At 32.1% G+C, this 20,028-nt stretch overlaps 1 protein-coding gene across 2 annotated transcripts in view; it reads left to right on the top strand.

The window, feature by feature from the left end:
* LOC113403500 (inactive dipeptidyl peptidase 10) overlaps positions 1 to 20,028 on the top strand; it is a 196,724-nt gene that overhangs the window by 145,063 nt on the left and 31,633 nt on the right. For both annotated transcript variants that reach the window (XM_026644076.2, XM_026644075.2), the window contains exons 5-6: positions 1,182 to 1,309; positions 16,320 to 16,549. In XM_026644076.2, coding sequence (XP_026499861.1) covers positions 1,182 to 1,309; positions 16,320 to 16,549 — 358 coding nt within the window. The remainder of the gene's footprint in view (positions 1 to 1,181; positions 1,310 to 16,319; positions 16,550 to 20,028) is intronic.

The following is a 20,028-nucleotide window of genomic DNA, read 5'->3' on the forward strand; positions in this document are numbered from 1 at the left end:
CTTCCAGGCAGGAGACATAACATACATATATAATTGTATTTAACTAACATGACTTTATTTTTAGACGTTGAAAAAGATTGACTACTGAGTTTCTTACCGGTTCTTCTCGGTAGAATCTACATTCCGAACCGGTGGTAGCTTTACTTTAAATATTTTGTTAAATAACGATTCAAAAATGATTGTAAAAGCCTACTTGAATAAAGTATATTTTGATTTGATTCGATTTGTAGCGTAGTTGGTGGTTGTCAAATATCTTACGCTTTATTGTGTAAATAAATTTGAAATTCATTTTAAAAAAATCATGTCACTTCTTATTATATAAATATTAAAACAAACTCGTGAAAGAAATGGTCCATATTAAGTTGATCAGAAATTATAGTATAATTATATAAACGACATTAAAATAATATGTATATATTTCAATATTTTCAAAAAAGATAGCCAGCTGTATTTATTTGTTATAAGACATTATGCAAACGTCAATAAAATATATGCATCTGTTAGCTGGTTTCTTTGTTTCAAATACGTTCTTAAACGATTCGTATGATCGAGTTAAAACTTAGTAAAGTCTTTGTCGAGAGTTTCGTGAAGATTTTTGGCATCGTTACATCAAAGTACAGCAGGTGGTGCGCGATTAAAATCAGGGATAGTTTAAATAAAAATATACCAATACTTACCAACGAAAACCGAACACTAGTTAAAATACTCAAAGTCAAAGTCAATTCTTCTTTGCATATAATAAAATTGGAGTGTCTGTTTGTAATATTAAAATAACCGCTTTTTACTAAATGCATATGCATGTATACATGGTACATATAACAAAATAACACCTTTTTCAATGTTTGTCGGTCTGTCTGTTTGTTCCGGCTAATCTCTGGATCGGCTTGACCGATTTTGACGGGACTTTTGACTGGCAGATAGCTGATGTAATAAGGAGTAACTTAGGCTACAGCAATAAATTTTTTGACGCGCACGAAGTCGCGGACACAGCTAGTCATTCAATAAAAACGCTTACACTTAATTAGTAATACTCAAAAATCTATTTCCGGTTCGGAAACAAACGTCTCGGACCTGAGAAGAACCGGCGAAAGAAACTTAGAACGTTAATTACTATGTTGAATGTAAATGTTAACGAGAAAAGCATCTTGTATAATATTATTTACTTAACTTTTCTTTTACAGAGGGTGCTAGAACCTGCTTCGTTCTCCCTGTCAGCTGATCGACGATTCCTCCTCCTTGCGCATGCGCCGCGCAAAATCCACCAGTACTCCTTCCTCGCCCGCTATACCGTCTATGATATACTTACCACGTAAGTAATTTGTTTTTCTATGTATCAAGTCTATATCTATGACGTCATTTACAATTAGATAATAATTATCTGCCATTGAATCAATAGTCTAAGCCTTAAACAGAGATTATGATTAATTATAATATATAAACTATTTGTATAAGTATTTTATCTTTATATTTGCCTGTGAAGCGTCTTTCTGTTTGTTCTAATCTAATCTCTGGAACGGCTTGACCGATTTTGACGGGAATTTTACTGGCAGATAGCTGATGTAATGAGGAGTAGCTTAGGCTGCCATTATAACTTTTTTGACGCGCACGAAGTCGCGGACACAGCTAGTCATTCAATAAAAACGCTTACACTTAATTAGTAATACTCAAAAATCTATTTCCGGTTCGGAAACAAAAATCTCTAATCCGAGAAGAAACGGCGAAAGAAACTTATGATTATGATTAATTATAATATATAAACTATTTGTATAAGTATTTTAGTTTTATATATATATATGCCTGTGAAGATATTATTCGCTTGCTACTTATAATAGTGTTTCAATAAAAATTACAATGTCAATAAGATGATGACTCCCCGATGATATTTCGATTAATTAATTAAAATCAAGACCAGCCAACGTAGAGTAATTAAATCGATAGGTGATTAAAACTTTTGTTGTTTAAACTGTTTATATAACACACTTAGAGGATCTATTTATAAAGACACCGATCTATCCATTTCGATGGAGTAATCATACTTAGTCTGCGATACAAGGTTCAATGAAGCTCTTGGTGTGCTGTCATCAATACTCACACTCTGTTAAGAGCTCCGAGTATAAAGCCGACTGAACTAAGTTAATGATACAGGATGTAATCTAGATTCTAAACAATTGAATCTTCAGTGTGTGATTGTGTGTGTGTCGTGATTTCATGTAATTGTTTTTACATTATATGTTTGTGTGGACGTGTAAACTTCCTCTAGGTGTAGTAGGTTAAAATGCTATAAATCCAGTGACATGAATAACAGATTATCAATTACAAAAATCATTATTGAAATCGAGCTGGTAGATCTAGATGTTAGGGATTTCAAACAAACTCTCCAGATTTATGATATTAATATATATAACAACACCGACTTATAGGATTATTAAAAACAATTTCGAAACGCAATGTCCACGAGAACAAAGTCACCGGTATACGCTCGTGTGAACTGCGGACGATAAACTTTCCAAATTATTAAATCTGCAGCAGAAGCCGTAGATTCTAACTCCTAAACTTAATTAAAACATACGTCATTGAAAACATTTGAATTTCGAACATAATACTTCGTATAATTAATTATGAGTTGCCAATTATAAAATTAAAAGTAATTACTGGGTTATAATATAATTAAAATTAAATTGTCGCATTGACGATGTGAGGAATGGTTAAATTTTTTACAGCTTCAATATATATGATCAGTGGTGACCACTTACCATCAGGTGGCCGAATCTTATTTTTTGTTTTATTAATTACCAAATTGTATTACAGATATAACGATTTTGTACAATTGAATAAGCGCAGACAAAGTATTGTATTTTTTTCCTTAAGAATATAAAACATACTAAATAAAATACTTGAAATTGGTATGTACAATGTGTATCACTTTTAATATATATGAACAGGCTCCAGCATCCCCCTAATGAACTGTTAATTTTATCCCCAAGACACATACAAAGACGAAAGTTTGTATATATGGATATTTGTTTTACTCTTTCACGCAAAAACTACTGAATAGATTTTAATGAAACTTTACAATAATATAGGTTAGACATTAGAATAACACATAGGCTATGATTTAAATATATTGTGTGAATACCTGACAACTAACTCCTAAAACGAGAGCGAAGCCTCGTGTGACAACTAACTAGTATAACTTAAAATGAATAATTAGTACGGAATGTCAATATACAACAAAACATACATAAATGCGATGCGCTTCTGTAGAGATCACCCAATTGGTTAAAGTTCGTTCAAGTCGTTAAAAAGTGTGATGGCACGGCCCGCAGTCAATTTCCTTATCAGACATCTTGCGGATAACAAGTGTTGTGAATTTGACCGGATTTTTGTGTCGAATAAACGTAAAAACAATCCCGCAGTTTTGGGCTTCCATGGAACCCACATCAAGGCATAATGAGACGTAAAAAATCGGCCTCTTTTCGCCCGACATGTTTATTTTAAACAACAAATATAAAAAAGGCTAGTAAAAAGTAACAACCCGTGTAGAACATTGCTGGTAGGAGGCTTGGAGCTTATTCCACTACGCTTCTCCAATTTGAGTTAGTTTATACACGTATGAATGAATTTTATCCACATCATAAACACACGTTCACTCAGTGTTTATCACGATCGAATCTATAATCTTTGGTTATGTATTCGACCATCACGGTTTTTTGAATATAAAACCAGGTATTACAATTTTCAAACTTCATTTTTAAAATAAGCCAAATGCCAATATTACTGGAATTTCCCCATAGACCCTATAATCCTTTTCTATAGATAAAGTTTAATTATGAATAATTTATAATTTCGCTAGACCTTACCCGCGGCCTTTCTATTTAGTGTAGGTCCGAAGGGGTCCGTTAAAAATAGATCTCATCTGAACCGTTATAATTATCCCTTCGAATATTTTTAACGTAGAGCTATATAACTAGAAACGGAAAATTTGGCAACGTGTTGTAAAAATGCGTTATTGAGATAAAAATACCAAATATGATGAAAGGTACCGATATTATATGATTTATAATATATAATAAATACATATATAATATATTATATGTGATATAGGTAATATAATATAATTACGGTAAATCTACGGAAAAAATCTTAGTAATAGCCAACGATATATCATATAAATATATTTAAAAGCAATCGTCCTATTACAACATAACCTAACTACGAGTATAATGACTAAATATATATGATATGATTATAACCTAAACTTTTTAAAATACTATTTTTTTTTTTATATATTCTGTAATGTGACGTGAAGCTAGAAGGTCTTGAGCATGGATGTGGATAGATATAGAAGATGGGGACGACCAAAAAAAGTTTGAATCGATTGTGTGAATGACGATATGACTAGAAATAATGTTACTGGTGAGATGACGTCAGACAGAAAAGTATGGAAGAAGACATGTTAAATAAAATGCCAAATAAAATTGGAATAAGGGCAGGAGGATGATGATGATACTCTAAAAAAAACTGCATTATCTCGTAAAAGTTTTACGTATATTGATTTAGTAGGTTTTTTTCATTTAGACATTACGAATAAATAGTCTTCTGATTTATTCGTATTTTTATATTATTTTTTATAAAATAGACAGGCAAGTGGTCATCACCACAGATAGACGTTGGTACTGTAGGAAATATTAACCATTGCTAATTCGCAGGCAATTTTAAGATTTTATGTCCCTTGTTGTGTGAAACATAACAATACTAAGTATTGCTATGTAGCAGTAGATATTTCAATACCGCTAACTAGAGCCTATTACAATGGAAGTAGGAAAAAAGATAAACAAACCTTAGATTTACGAATGCATATTCATGCGATTTACTAATAACTCAGCTATATAGTGCACTACTAAGAGTTTATGATTAATTAACCTTTATTTATAATACAATACTATTAAACTTAACTACTTATTTCCATTTGAATTTTACTTCCAAAATTCCGATAACAGCTTCGTCGACGTTGAAAACGCCATTTTTTCGCATTTTCATAGTGAATATCAAAGATTAATCAAGCTCTCGACCAATCATATGCGTCAATTTTCTGTCAAATGTTGGCTTTTTTGCTCTTATGGTTGGAATAGAATATATATAGCATAGATTATACTAACTATTATTACATATTGAGAATTCTTAATTTTTTAATAATATATATACCAACTTTAAACGTTAACTTCAATTACACATATTTGTATAAATCTATATATATATATGTACAAATCTGTCTCATACGAATAATAATTTGCCATTAGTTTACCAAATAAGTTGATATTTATGGTTAGTTCTCCTCCTCCTAAGGGTCCTGTTTAACCTATTTTACGATTTGAATTAAAATCAGATTCATATTATAAATCAAGTAGGCTCATTTGTTACAGGAATTACTCGAATAGTTCCATATGTAAATTTCTACTGAGAAAAACCGGCAAGAAATTATTAAAGTTACTGTTTTTATCAAATTATTTACTTAGTATAATAAAATGTATATGTTTTGTGGAAATTTATGAATGATAGGTTCCACGTTTTATTTCATGTATTCATTATTGTGGAATAAGCCTGAGCTAATAATAAATAAAAATAATTATTAGAAAAATTTAAATATGTTAAGAGGCAAAGTTAAAAAAATCTGCAGAATCTTAGTGTAGACACCTTAACTCAGGAATATATTGACATTGCGAAGTCAGACATTTACTGTTACAGGTTTTGCTTTATTTCTCGTGTTATCAGAATTATTTACACTATCATGCTAATCAATTTTATATAATATAAATATATAAAATAGTCTGATTTTTTTTAAATATAATTTCGTCTTATGAACTCGTAGAAGTTATACGACTGCCATAATTTTCTCGGAAACACTTATTACTACCCAAATTCAATTTGGGAATCCAAAATATTTTATCTAAAACTTTATATATTAGCATTCCATTTCATAGAATGAATTACTTTTCTAATATAGTTACGAAATATCTATACATTCGAGAAAATATTATTAAAGACTTTATTTACTCGTATATTTTAAATTTATTGAACACATGTGTAGTCTGAAACGCCATTTTGACATTCTCGGCCAGATATTTTTTTACGATGGCAACTAAAGTTAAAAACTACATCAAATAAAATAACATACTATGTGTAAAAAAAAAAAAAAACACTTTCGATGAATAACAAATACTTAGGAATAAACTATTTCGATATAAAAGTATTTAAATATGGAAAGCAATTTAACCGGGTTTTATAAGCTCAGTATTAATTAGGAGTTTCGACAACCTAATTACCTTTATTCATTAAGAGATTACGAAACCCGTATAAATCTCTGAAGATTTTATCGTACGAAATTAATTGAATTGAAATCACGTGTTATTTTAATCGGACTAAATAAAAATATATTTTCGTTTCGTAATAAGCATCTGTTTATGTATTTTGCATAAACAGTTTATTTTATTAAAACAACAGTCGTGTTTAGCGATTTCAGAACAATTTAACGTATAACCCATAAAGTCGAAATATTTTTTCCAATATATTAACACTTGCTTGTTCATTGTCAAAAATCGAGACAATCAAATTAAACATGTAAGGAAACTGGCGAAAACACTAAACGAATTCATATATTTTTAATTGCACAGTTATTTATTATAAAAAAGGTTTTCAAATTTTCTATGATTTAACAGTTTCTTATATAGCTACACTTAAACGAATACACTATACACGTATAACTGAATATACGATTAAAAACCTAGTATTTCTCAAGCACTCAACATAACACACGTATTCCTTTCAAATTGTAGTTTTTACACATTTGTATCAACAATATTATTATTTGTACTAATGTAGGAGAATATTTTTGATTAATGTTTTCTATTCTGTTCAATGTAAAAATAATTTGTTTGTTTCCATGATAAATGAATATACATAGGCAAAGCTTTTTATTATTAACTATTTGTATAAATATATAGTGCTAATTATATAATAATATTATACACTAATATCTTATCCAAAGAGAGGCTTCAGTTAAGCATTACAAAACAAAGTATCCTCATTTATAAGTATAAAGATAGATTAATATAATATTGATATCGTAAATATCTAATCAGTAACTTATTTGCAACTGCACTGGTTGTAGTAATCTAAATAGTCTTAAGTATTTTTAATTTACGTTGAAATTAAACCGAATTGTGACCTTTTGAAGTTTAGTAAAAATGTTATAATAATTATAAATAGTATAGAAATACTAAAGTTATCGTAAAGCGACATTAGATTAATATTACATAAAGTAATAAGGAAGTATACATACAGAAACAGTACAGCTTGAGATTAACACGATTCTCGTTATGACACAGTTAAATGTCAAGAGTTACGTAAACTCGGAATATATTTTATAAAATTATTCACAATCATCATACAAACTATTAAACTTGACATTGTATCTCATGTTATTAATTTGTGTTTATTATATATTAGCATTATACATTGCTTCATATCAAGAACTAGATTCTAAATGTCCTAACATTTAGAGTTCTTTCCAGCATGCAACGATCGGTGCGGACATGCGTTACGTTTTATTTTCCGAGACAGATATTATTCAAACACAAACTTGAGTGTAATAAGTACACTAAAACTAAGGTAACTAATTAATCTAATTTAGAGGAAAATCTGAATTGCGTATTTGGAAAAAACTATAAAAGAAATTCATTTCAAATAATAATACGTAAATAACGTAGCTTGAGCCGAGATGGCCCAGTGGTCACAACGCGTGCATCTTAACCGATGATTTCGGGTTCCAGCCCAGGCAGGCACCACTGAATTTTCATGTGCTTAATTTGTGTTTATAATTCATCTCGTGCTCGGCGGTGAAGGAAAACATCGTGAGGAAACCTGCATGTGTCTAATTTCAACGCAATTCTGCCACATGTGTATTCCACCAATCCGCATTAGATCAGCGTGGTGGAATATGCTCCAAACCTCCTCCTCAAAGGGAGAGGAGGCCCAGCAGTGGGAAATTTACAGGCTGTTAATGTAATTAATGTAATGAACGTAAGAAAAATTATTTTGTCTTTTAAAAACGACCATCTTAATTACTCCCAGCCTTTTCACCGACGAGAGAATGGTAGGTACGCCACAATGCTTACGACCACGTGTGCGTGAAACGTAATCAGGAACAATCAACCATAATATTTTATGGCAAACGTTAACAAGCGGCCTAAAATCTTAAATGGGACACGAGCTACACGTCGCCTGCAGAGACTTGTGACGCAATAAAATATTGCGGAGTGAAAATAATAGTATTTTCATTTTTAAATATTTCATTTTTACTTAACATTTTTACTTTATTAAAAATGTCACTTATTAAATTCTCAGTCTCCTTTCTCGAATTGCGAAAAAGCTTTTGCGTATTTTAAATATTAACGAATTAATGCATTTATTATTGAAGAAACGAACGAATGAATACATAATATAATTTATTCATAAAAATCATTCATGTTAAAGAATGAAATACGTGTATTCAGAGTCAGCTACTATGTATTGATCATTTTACATTTTTTCATATAAAAAGAATTAATAGGACTCAATCCTACTCTTAAGATAAATATATGAATTGAAAATAGTTACTGTATAAATCTTGACCGCGTGGAATGGTGGCAAGAATGCTAGCACTATTTCCCCGTCGAATCGCAATTCTGATTCTCTGGGCAAAAAACGAACCAGCCCACCAGTAGAGGCAATAAGGTGAGGTGTTACAGTTTTAATGAAGCAATTTGCACCACTACTTCAAGGGCCAAGTGTTTCAACGGAAAATGAGACAAAAAATAATTTGACACATGACACGAATATTTGGATCGTTTTTGAATGTATATGATAATATTCGAATGCGATATTTTTGCCGATATTGTATATTATTTAAAAGTTGTCTTCTTTATATCAACTCAACAAAGTTAAACGTTTGTCCCGCAAGCAAGTCAAACTACACATTGTGCGGACATGCACCAACAGCGCAACTTAATCAAAACTTGGCACGTCGTGTGGCCCAACTTAGTTTTTCGTTGAAATTTATGTTTTTTCCAAAACTCTTTTAGTCCACAAATTTTATAAAAGTAATTTTATATTAAACTAAATCTTATTAGTTATGACACATTATAATATAAAATATTTGTTAAAACTACACTTTTCAGAAAACCTTCACGGACACATGAAATTACACATGAACGCATGCTCTTTCAATTATGTATAAACACGAAGAAATACTAGTATCATCATCAGTCGTCTAAAACACACTAATAAACTTTTAATAGAAACATAGGCAATTTGCATATGTACTAAACTTAGCAACTGCTAAGCAATGTAATAAGGCTTACTGGAACACCACACACACTAAGATCTCCATTCAAATTACCTCACCACGATGACAAAAATTACAATAGTACACACACTAATCAAGTTTACCACACCACAACGGCATTTCGCCACGTCAATTTTCTTTTTTTTTTCTTTATTTTACAGGAAGGCGGACGAGCAAATGGGCCACCTGATGTTAAGTGGTCGCCATCGCCCATAGACAATGGCGCAATAAGAAATATTAACCATTCTTTAGACGACCTCCGTGGTCGAGTAGTTTTCGTTATCATGGGTAACACCGTTTTTCATGGGTACGCTACTCCGAGGTCCCGGGTTCGATTCACGGCCGAGTCGATGTAGAAAAATTTCATTAGTTTTCTATGTTGTCTTGGGTCTGGGTGTTTGTGCTACCGTCGTTACTTCTGATTTTCCATAACACAAGTGCTTTAGCTACTTACATTGGGATCAGAGTAATGTATGTGATGTTGTCTAATATTTATTCTTTACATTGCCAATGCGCCACCAACCTTGAGAACTAAGATGTCCCTTTTGCCTGTAGTTACCCTGGTTCACTCACCTCTACTGCTCCACTGCTGTTTAGTGGTAGAATATCTGCTGAGTGGGTGGTACCTACCTACCCAGACGGGCTAGCACAAAGCCCTACCACCGATTTCAATTTCACACAGCACAAGTAATAAAATAATAATTCATACTATATAAACTTGTAGAGTAATAAAATTAAGCGATGATTATGGCAATTCCCACGGAAATTTGTATGAAATAAGAAATTTTCCACTTCCTGCCTCGCCGTCGGTCCATATTTTTTCCTTTGATTTATATTTTCCGTATCCCTCTTGAAAGCCTTTATATTTTTCAAAGCAAGAAGTCTTTCAATGTAATAATTTCTTAAATCCTCTTTTACCTTATAAATATATATAATTCTTTATATATAATATCCTTCTTTATGTATAGGCTTCTTTATAGAACTGTAAACTCCGAGGTTCTAGATTCGGCGTAATAGTTGTTGGATTTTTCGACTGAGAAATTCTCCGTATACATACCATTGTCTTAATTTTTAAATGTTTATAAGTTGTTCAACTAATTTCATTGCAGCAATCGCATATATGCCCCGTAACTACTCACCCCATAGTATGTCTCACGGTATGCATATAAGGAGATTCCTGTTATATGAGGCAATCCAAGTTTCGTCACAATCAGGTAAATGACGTATGGCGAATCAATCATACAAATACATCATTAGAAAGCTTATCTCTATAAGAGATTTCTTGCCGCCATAACGTGTGTGCAATAATATAATTTTGTAATTATATTATAAACTAGCTGATCCTGCGGCTTTACCCACGCGAAATGTGTAAACAAACTTCCAAACCTCGTTTTACCCCCTTAAGGGTGAAGTTTCGTAAAATCTATGAGGATGTCTACATATAAGGAACCTACCTGCCAATTTCAAGTTTGTGTTATAGTTTTTGAGATTTCGTGATTAATCAGTCAATTGTATTTCGCTTTCATATAAATATAGATTACAATTTAGGATTAATATATAAAAAATAGAATAAAATACAGACCCCACTCTTCGTTGAAAATTCAGTAGCGCTTTTCATCACGCGTGAGATACGAAACGATTTCTCAGAAAATAGCACAGTAGAAGCACAAAATGAATCGACATGCACGCGTTTCAAGATTTATGAAACAAGCAAACAAGAGAATCGTATTACAGTGGAAATAATTTACATTGTTACATAGATACTATTTGATACAACTTACTTACGAGAACGAGATTTTAAGACGAAAAATATATGTATATGTTACTGTAAAAGCTCGAACTAAGGTAAATCTTAAGATTTTCCAGTAAAACCTAAGATTTACCGAATTGAGTTGGTAAATGTAAGTATTTATTATAAAGGGATGACTTTTTCGGACTTTTACCATTCTAACCTAACCGAACCTAACATGTAAATCCTAAGATTACCAAGTGAATGATGGTAAAGTTCGAATCCCAAAGTTTTATGGACATTTACCATTCATAATCGCTAAATCTTAGGTTTTACTGGAAAATCTTAAGATTTACCGTAGGTTCGAGCTTTTACAGTAACATATGTAATACACACAAGAACGTTCAGTAGTGCTAGCCAGGGTTTGATGACTTGCGGATTAAAGATTCACGTGTTTTAACTTCTAATGTAACTCGAATCAAATCTATTATTGTTTATTAATGTATTTTATATAAAAGTCTTAAATAATTCTTACTTTATTTGATCAATCGTATCTAAAAACATTTAATCGTTTACATTTAAGGATTGTAGAATTTAATAAATTATGATTATAACCTATGTATGTGTACCGTTTTGGTTCACTCATATTAATAATGGCGACTGGAGTTTCCCGCTCTTTTATTTCAAAATGGCGCAGATCGTTTTAGTATTTTATTAACTTTGATCGCAATATTAAACAAATATAAAATGTCGGATGGTGATGGACTACTTTTATATATATATATATATTATATACATAGATTAAATATAATGCTACCGATACGCAATATAGTAATTACTATATTATTATGCGGACACTTCTGCGTGATACATAACTCAACCATTAAATATACAACCACAAAGTAATAAATTATCATGGTTGGTAAATTTTCGAAGGTTGCATGCATAATCATTTCTATATTATAAAATACAAAAAAATAAATTAGAATTATTAGTCATAAGATTCTATTAAATCGGACGTGTAGACTGAATGCCATGCGACTTATGCCGAAATTTTATAGTTAACATATAAAAAAAAGTGTACATCTTAACCTTAGCAACTAAAAATGCCGTAAAATCAACTTCACCTCGTACTTGCAATTTTAAATGAAAGGTGCGAAATTAGGGCGCCTATTTATCCGCTTTCAAATACGCTAGCTATTTCCCAGTTGCCTCGATTAAAGATTTATGAATGTAAACACTACGCAGTGCAGTCAAAATGAGCTGCATTTGCTCCACGTTTCTGAATCGTTAGTACGGCTATAACGTGAACTTTGAGTAACGAGTATAAACTGTTTGAATTCGATTACAAACTTTTTCATCCTTTGAATGTATAAAGTCGAATAGCCAAACAGATCTAAATGAAGGAAAAAAGATCAAATGTCCACGATTAGAGTCAATAAGTTCAACTCTATATACGTATGTATATAGGTATATACTAGCTGCAAGTCTCGACTTCGTCCAGGTAAAATAAGAATTTTATTTACTTTCCTATCATAGCACCAACTGGGTCCATTTAAGCTCTCCAGCGACCCACTGAATTACACGCAAAAAAAGTCATCGAAATCGATTATTCTTTTATGAGTTCAATAACGTACACGCGTAAAATATATATATGTAGAATTAAAAATTCAATACCTCTTCATAATAATGATTCGAAACTCTTAAACTCTTAATTTATGTTTTGCGTTGAAGTATAATATCGTGATGAAATTCTGCATTTGTCAGATGTAAAACTGCAACATTAGTCAACTTGCTTTGGAGTAGCGTAATGGAATTTACTTCTTATCTTCTTCTCAAAATTAACTGCAGCCTCCGCTCGCCAGGAGGATAATTGCAGGCTGTTGTTTTACTTAAAAAAATCTAATTAAAAAAACTCAATATCGAGACTGACTTATGTCAGCGAAAATATCAATATAAACATAATAACAACAAACTTACAGTATATATGTAGGTATATTGCTCCAGAAGTAACTTTACAGTCATTTCTAATAACCATAGCCTACAGCCTAAACCAATCACAGAGAAGTAAAGATGAATTAACGACTTTGACATTGAATTGATATGATATCATTGGTCGAGATCTTGAATATTCTATAGCATTCTGTCGGCGAAGTTGTTATCAGGACTTTGGGATTAAAATTAAAACGGACATAAGTATTTTGCAATCGTATCGCTTTAAAAATAATAAATCAAGAACTATTTTAGTATACAATTCGATAAAGCTACTAGGAAATCTCATGGAATATCTAATCTAAGGTTTTTACACAACTGCTCCAAGAAGGGGTGTAATATTACCAGGGTTGCCAGTTCTGATGTATCTTATAAATGCCTAAAAAGATTTGGATGTTTGGAAATCGAAATAATCCCTTCATATGACAATGTCCATAAATTTATTCATTCAGGGAAATCGTACATTGTAATCTTTACTATGTATTCTTCCGTTTGGAACAGGCCATTGTCCTATAGCGATCTCGTTTAGATATTTAGTGCCGGTCCGCAACCTGCCAACCAAGGTTTTATTCATGGATGTTTATGAGCTTGTATTTTATTAAGCACTAGCTGTGCCCGCGACTTCGTGCGTGTTGTTTGAATTTAAGTTATTTGGATATTGTAGCGTGATTTTATTTTTATTCTATATATTCTAAAATAAAAGTAGCCAAGTTACTCCTTATTACATCCGCTATCTGCCAGTGCAAGTCCCGTCGAAATCGGTTCAGCCGTTCCAGAGATTAGCCGGAACAAACAGACAGACAGGCAAAGATTGTAAAAAATGTTATTTTGGTATATGTACCGTGTATATACATACATATGCATTTAATAAAAATGGGCTATTTTAATATTACAAACAGACACTCCAATTTTATTATATGTATAGATGTGTTAAATACAGATGATAATATTGATTTAATTTATAAAAACACGTATTTTATTAGGAACAATTGATTTTGTTTTTTGTCGAATTCAACACAACACTTTTTATAACATCAAATTTTGATAAAGACAAGATCCACATGAAGTTAATAAGATATCGGTTCGTACAGATCTATTTTGAATACAAAAATTGTCTCAAGAAACGTATAAATAAGGATTGTTTAAATTTTAAATTGAATCAATTCTAGTTAAAGGACATTCGAATTACTTTCGTTTTGGTAGTTGATAGACAAGATATCATTTTTTTTAATGTATTAACTAGGCGGACTGGCAAATGGGGCACTTGATGGTAAGTGGTCGCCACCGCCCATTGACGCTGTAATAAATAACAACATGTCTTACATCACGCCAATGCGTCACCAACCTTGGGAGCTAAGATGTTATTTCCCTATGCTCATGCACTGACTCACTTACCCTTCCAACCGGTACGTAACAATACTAAGTATTGCTGTTCGGCGGTAGAATATCTGACTGACTACCACCAAGTGGAATATAATTTGTAACGTATACAACCATAAGTAGAAGAACTGATAGCCGTTGGGGCAAGAAGATTCTAGAGTGGAGACCGCGAATCGGCAAGCGTAGTGTAGGACGCCCTGCGGCACGGTGGAGCGACGATATACGGAAGGTGGCTGGTAGAACATTGCTGAGAAGGGCCGAAGATCGGACTCGGTGGCGCACCTTGGGGGAGGCCTACGTCCAGCAGTGGAGTAATACAGGCTGATGATGATGATGATGATGACGGCAACCATAAGGTGTTATGAACGCTATTTAAGTTGATCAATTCGTACTGAACCGACTTTAATTCAGCATCGGGCCATCTGTAAACAGTCAAGTGTTCACTTACCAAAACCAACGTATATTTATATACATATCAACGTGGTTAAAGTGTAATCTAAATTATTACGTTATTAGTCAGTAATTAAACTGGAATACTCGCCCTGCATACTAGACAGAACTCAAAAGCAATATTGTTCGGCGATATAATTCCAATATGGCCGCGTTTATAAGATATGTGTGGATAAGTGGATCTCGAAGTCGTGGTTTAGAATCTAGGTAAGCCTCACTTGCGTTTATAATCTATTTCATGTTCAGCGTTGAAGGGAATCGTGAGGTAGCCTGTTTGTTTCGGAATTCCTGAATATCAATCCAGATGTGCAGCATAAAATACAATTATGTTATGTTAAAATTATATGTATGTCAGTGAGATTTACCATTCAATTTATTTTTGTACTATTTTATAGACATGTGGACCTAAATTGAAAGTTATTACGATATATATTTATATTTATAAAATTATTAGTATATAATAGTTAGTACATAAGTAACTGCGCTTCGAAGTTCCACCCGTTATTAATTAATATTTTTTAATGATATTAATAATTATTGAATTTAAACTAATAAATTTACACGACAAAGTAAATTTATATATTTTTGTAATAAAAAATATCGGTCTTTATGTATAATATATATATATATATAAAATTATATATATATTTTTATGTACTTAAAAAACCGTCTTCAGTACCTTTGTAATCTCAGGTACCAGGCTACCATAAAAACTAATGTGGTTGTATATTGATATTTCAGCACGTTCGTTAAACAAACCGTAACAAAACCAGTTAGCCCTGGACTACATTTACATACAGTTTGGACACGTTGATCGAAAATAAATAGTTTTTAAATATTGATTAGATCCGAATATTGAGAACTTTTGACACTGGCAGAATAAACAACAAATTTGTATTTAGCATTTTTAATAAAATTAGTTCTCTTAATAACTTTTATTTCTTTTAAATATAAATCCTAATTACTTCATTGAAACCTTCGATAACACGTATTGAGTTACTGTGTGCTTATTGTACATGATCGTATATTATAATTATCTAATGTTTAGTTCTCAGTCGTGAGGCAACCTACATGTCTGGATACCATATGATATGATGGAAAATAAATGTGTACATTTATGTTCCTGCCAAATATTTTTGTATTCGGTGTGTCAGTCTGTATAATTACACCAGAGATGTAGCACCTTAGTTGGGTGTAAATAATGGTTAACATTTCTTACAGTGCCAGGATCTATGGGCGAACAATAAAGGAAATAGTTTTGCGATTATATTATGCCTTTTTGGGCAAATCGTAATCGTAAAATTACACATAAAATGGATGTTGAAGATAAATTGATTTGAATTTCAGCTTCTAAGTTATGTTAATATTTAATTTTTTATCCTTTAGGGAATCCTACCCCCTAACGCCGTTACCGGATGACATCGGAGGAGGAGTTATCAGCGAAGGTCCGCTCCTTCTCCTTGCCATGTGGACCCCTAAGGGCCATGGCCTCATCACTGTAAAAGACTACGACATCTTCTACCGTCCAGCACCGAGGTCTTCTACCGGATATAGAGTCACAGACACGGGCATACCCGGGAGGATCTTTAATGGAGTACCGGATTGGCTGTATGAAGGTAATAATAATTTTACACAGAACAATAATATTTACAGATGTATATTGAGTGAATTTCCTTCTAATCTTTAGGTTTTATTAGTCTTAATTAATTTCATAATATTTAGTTTTATGTTCTAATTACTTAAATAATTCTAATTACAAGTTTATAAGCGACATTTATCTTTAACAATATATCTACCCAGACAATGGAAATAGAAACACTATCAAACTAGATTAGAATTTATGATATTCAATAACTCTTCATTTTATTTACATTCAACATAAGTTTAAATTCGGTGCTAAGGTGGTCCCAATGATTAACACGCAAATTTAATCTAAGATTGCGGACTCAAAGTCGTGTAAGCACTTATCCATGTTCTTAATTTGGGTTTATAAATCATCTCTTGTGTGGAGCTGAAGGAAAACATCGTGGTGTGAAAAATACCTTCCATTTGTATTTTCCTTAACTTAACTTTTTCTACGTTGGAGCGGCGTCTAGGTATAAGTTTACTCCTCCAAAGGGTCCAAATCCCGGTAATGGAGCATTGACCATTAGTGATATTTTTTTATCGGCTATAAATGAGCTGTTATTTGAAAAAAAAAATACTTTTTATTTTGAAGAAATTCCAAAATCTAAATATGACTGATATTTAGATTATCCTCCATTATTCATAATCATTAAATAAAAAAAATTACAACCTTCACTACAATTACTACACCTAAAATCGTCTACGACTTGGCAATGGAATATAAAAACAATTTAAGTACATAAGACTACTGTCTTATCTGGATCTGAACTCACTTCCTTCGTTAAGATATTTATGTTTAACCATTCCAACTCCAAGGCAATATTAAAAATATATTCCTAAAAAAATAATCTCTAAGTAATGAATGCCAATATTTATTTAAAAAAAACCTATAATGAAATACACGCATGCGTAAATCAGAATTTTCAAATGAGCTTCCAATATCGCCACAAGAGGTACTCCATCTCTACCCTCTTTAGCTGTGTACCCTCGTCCTCATCGATACCGATTTACCCCCGAGTTTTCCGAATAGCTGTGAATAATGGCCATATTGCTTGATAAACGGAATCCAGGAAAATGAAACTTATTTCGATACATCTAGTGTCGAAATTCAAATGAACGCAATTATGAATATTTCAGTAACTGAGGCTAGTATTAAATAGACTTACAATATAAAGAGTAGCGTTTCAATAAAGAATTTCGTATGAAGGAACTCGAAATTTAATCCAAAAGATATTTTTGTTTAATTTTTATAAAAAAAAATTCTGCTGTAAAAAATTCAAAAGAACAAACAAATGCAAATATAAAGACAGACGAAATATAATATATAGGTCAGAGCCCCACTTATCATACAATAGATTTATTTTGCACTTTTTAGTGAAGTATTTTTCGTTTTAAACTATACGGTACGGGCATTTTATTAAATTCTAAGTGCTCGGCTGGATTCCGATGTTAACTGAGCCCGTGATGAATCACAAACACAAATTGTGTATATGAAATTTCAGTGTTGTAATCGTTGATTTAGATTCGTGTATTTTAACTTCTCTTTTTTAATGAATAATGCTCCAGTACGAACTTAGGCTCTCTAAGACGTTCGCTTATTGAAAACAGTATGAAAATTACAATAGTCGAATATTTACTTAATTTTAACCGCTTGTAATTTATGTATTTGCTTTTCTAGCTGTTGTCACACGCAATAACGTAAAGTAGGTCTACAAAGGAAACTCTAGGCTGCACAGTTAAGCTACCTTTGCCTGATCTAAGGTACAAAAAAAAATTATAACCTCACATGTTTTTTTAAGAAAATTTCCATAAAGGTCTCATCGGAAAAGGCAACGCAATCTTGTATTAATACCGCTAACTACTCGTCTAGCCAATTTTACCAGCCTCAATACTATTAAATACTATTAATATTATATAACTAATAATAATTAATTATTACTAGCAACTCAAATTTCCAGCGAAGCGAAGATCGGTAACCTATAAAATCGCGACCACACTTGTTCGACCAAGCTCGACGATTTAACGAAGAGATCGATGTGGCTTCACTGGTCCACAAGTGTATTCGATCCTTTATATACCGAGGCTCATGAAGCTGTTTTTTTATTATTATATTAACATTCACAGCTTGAGAATATCATTGTTATTATTTCTGTAATACAAGTTATTGATTTCGTGAGTTTTATTAAGAAGTTTATCGTTCTTCTAGAAAGCACGATGCTAATTAATATGTAATTTTTTATGAAACGATCTGGAACAAAAAAAAGAAACAGCCTGTTAATGCTGAGCTAATTATGAGGGGAAGGCTTAGAGCTCATTCCACCACGCCGTTTTAATGCGGATCTGTGGAATGTGCATTCCATGATGCATGAGGCTTCCTCGTGATGATTTTTTGTACCACCTAGCTTAATATAAATTATAAACTAATGAAATCCTTGAAAACTCAATGGTGCTTGCCCTGGTTTGAAACCGCAATTATCGGTTAAGATTCACGGTCGTAACCACTGGGCCATCTCGGCTCTAATTACTAATGAAGTATACGGATTAAATTAAAATAAATAATTTATAATATAAATCACCGAAAGCCTTACACTGTTTTTAGTTGTTGATATAAATTTTTGTGTCCCTGGTACCAAAAGCAATACATTAGCAGCCTGAACATTTCCCACTGCTGGGCTAAGGCCTCCTCTCCCATTGAGGGGAAGTTTTGGAGCATATTCCACCACGCTGCTCCAATGCGGGTTGGTGGAATACACATGTGGCAGAATATCGTTGAAATTAGACACACGCAGGTTTCCTCACGATGTTTTCCTTCACCGCCGAGCACGAGATGAATTATAAACACATGAAAATTCAGTGGTACCTGCCTGGGTTTGAACCCGAAATCATCGGTTAAGATGCACGCGTTCTAACCACTGGGCCATATCGGCTCAATTTAACTATATTATGCTTAATAACGTTTTGCATACAAAACAAACTATTATATATTATATGTTAAATGTCTGATATATAACTGTACCTACCCAGGCTTATACTGAGCTCTGCCACTAACAAACGGCTTATGGTTTTAACAATATAACATATATATTCAATCAATCAAATCAAAAAACAGCAATATCAACTAGTAACGTAATACAATCTTATATTAGATTCACAACAGTATTTGTAGTATAGATTTAACAACACAACGAAAAACCTCCTAATCAATAAATTACCATATGTTCTTGTATTGAGTAATATGCCTTATTCATATTGAAATAAACTTTAAAAATTTTAATACGTATAAAATTTACCTGGTTACTTAAGGTTCAAAGCTATGTTTAATGTATCAAAGATAAAGTCTTTTTTTTTTCAATATGCTAGCATTACACTTACTTATTGATCGTCAAGAAAAATAATCTGTTCGATAAGTACATATATAATAAATACTAGGAATGTACTCAAGCTAGAATTCTATGGCAAAACTGACCTA

Source organism: Vanessa tameamea, chromosome 25 (assembly GCF_037043105.1).
Source record: "Vanessa tameamea isolate UH-Manoa-2023 chromosome 25, ilVanTame1 primary haplotype, whole genome shotgun sequence".
Taxonomy (NCBI): domain Eukaryota; kingdom Metazoa; phylum Arthropoda; class Insecta; order Lepidoptera; family Nymphalidae; genus Vanessa; species Vanessa tameamea.